Genomic DNA, 2,264 nt, shown 5'->3' on the forward strand with positions numbered 1-2,264 from the left:
TGAGGAGTACGTAAATGTCGCCGAGGATTTTCATTATTTCGTGTATGCGCTTGGTAACGCCGCCCATCATCACGGCAACGTCGCGACAACGTCGTAACAGCGTCACAACAACGTCGTAAAAACGTCACAACAACGTCGTAACAGCGTCGTAACAACGTCGTGACAGTGGTCGCGACAGCGGTCGCGACAGCGGTCGCGACAATAGTGTTACAACAACATCGTAACAATGTTACGACAGAACATCGCGACGTCTCCGCGGCCTACTACAAGCAACTCAGCCGAGCTGCTGCACTTGTCCCACTACGGCAACCCGCTCATGTCCTCCCGCGGTACGGCGATTTTGTGTACCGTGTTGCGTTGAAACTATGGCGGTCCAGTCCAGCTTTCACTTCCTCGGCCCGAATGCCGACACTGCCCGCTCTGCCATGCGCCCACCCGCGAGGCGTATGACCATCTTCTAGTGCGCTGCCCATTCATTCGCGCGGTCTGGCGCGCTTTTGACCCGATGCGCGATACCTTGCAGCTGCAACTTCCGTCGTCGGTCGGTGGCTTCCTCTACGATGCAGTCGTTCTCAGCCGACAAGTCGACCATCCGTGCCCTCTGGCCAATCTTGCGCGCTTGCGTTTGGTACAGTCTTTGGCTAGAACGCAACAACTGCGTGTTCCGCTCGACATTGACGGGGCCCCTTCCCGCTGCTGCACTCGCGATTAACGCCGCTACTATCACGCGATTGTATATCCGGCACTTGGCTCGCCGCGCCGTGGTGCCTTCGCTTGCCGAGTCGCCCTACGCGCCGATCCTTGGTGTGCCCGCTACCTCATTCCCCCGCTCAATCCTGAGCCCCGACCAAGCGCCCTCAGCTTGACATACCGGCCAAACCTCATGAGCGCATTAGGAAGTCCACCATCTTCACTATATAATTGCATGTTGATAACTCATTTCAACAACGTCGCGACAATAATGTTCCAACAACATCGCGACAACGTCACAACAACGTCGCGGCAAAGTCGCAACAGTGTCGTAACAGCGTCGTAACAACGTCGTGACAGTGTTACGACAGTGGTCGCGACAGCGGTCGCGACAATAGCGTTACAACGTCGTAACAATGTTACGACAGAAGCCGCTCTTCAGCGCCAGCTCGCGCTCGTAGACCACTTCTGCAGCCTCTCAGGATTCAAGCTCAACCGAGACAAGACTCAAGTCCTCGCGCACTCGCCGTTGCTCAACCTGTCGACGTTGCAGCTCGTTCAGCCGTCGCAGCCGACCAAGGCGCTTGGCATCCTCGTAGCTCCGAACCTGCCGCGCAGCACGCTGCGACTACGCACTGCGCCGCCTTCGCGACCGGCTGCTGCTTTGGCGACACAAGTAGACGACCTTGGCCGGCAAGGCCATCATCCTACAAACCGTCTGCCTGCCGGTACTCTGGTACCAGCTCGCGTGGGTTGCGCCGGACAGCAAGACGGCCGAATGCATTGACAAAATGATCCTCCAGTTCATCAACGGCGAACCGCCAGTCATCGGCGAGGGCGCGCAAGGCCACCGGATGCTCCACCAAAGCACCGTCTTCGCACCGAAACATCAAGCCGGCCTCGGCCTCAAGCCCGCGTTCTTCCCGTGGTCCGCGCGACACCGCGGCCACTCGCTCCGGTTCTTGCAAGCCGCGCTAACGACGTCCCCAGACCCGGCCTGGTCGTCGCCAAGCATGGCCGTCATCGCCAACGCCTACGCACCGTGGGGCGACTTTGCAGACCTCGCCTTCGCCGATCCGTCGCTCCCCCGGATACGGCGCCTGCTCACGTCGAAGGCAGTACCCGACCGGTTTAAGTTCATGCTCAACTACTGGTTCTCCATGCGCGTGGGGCCGAGCACGCTTCCGGCGCCGTCGCCGCTGATCCACGCACAACCGCTTTGGTCCAACCAGTTTCTTCCAGTAGATAGATGTAGTTACGTAGAAAAGACCACAAGATGGCACACTCGGTACGCACGGACGATGGCCAAGATCGGGATCACCCAAGCTCAGCACGTCCACGCCCTGATGCTCCCAGACGCTCCGACGGAGACGCTCGCGACACGAACTCAACGCCTCATCCAAGCGGTAAACGACAAGTGCCACAGCCGCGCCCTCGGACCACACGTGACGCCAAACGCCCAGTGGGTCGCCTGGCTTGCAACGACGGTCGACGCCTACAGGTGTGGCCCGCTGCCGAGCCCGACTCTCAAGCCGCCATGGCTGGTTCGCCTGCACAACGCGACGAAGCTGTTG

The 2,264-nt window shown here is 59.7% G+C and overlaps 1 protein-coding gene across 1 annotated transcript; it reads left to right on the plus strand.

Annotated features, from left to right (window-relative positions):
- Positions 1–1,151: 1,151 nt before the first annotated feature.
- SDRG_17377 (hypothetical protein) lies at positions 1,152–1,931 on the plus strand (the record flags this gene model as incomplete). Its single annotated transcript, XM_008623619.1, has 2 exons — positions 1,152–1,285; positions 1,371–1,931. Coding segments are annotated over 2 exons (695 nt in total), but the record flags the coding sequence as incomplete, so codon positions are not given.
- Positions 1,932–2,264: the final 333 nt, after the last annotated feature.

Source organism: Saprolegnia diclina, assembly GCF_000281045.1.
Source record: "Saprolegnia diclina VS20 unplaced genomic scaffold supercont1.311, whole genome shotgun sequence".
Classification (NCBI taxonomy): Eukaryota; Oomycota; class Saprolegniomycetes; order Saprolegniales; family Saprolegniaceae; genus Saprolegnia; species Saprolegnia diclina.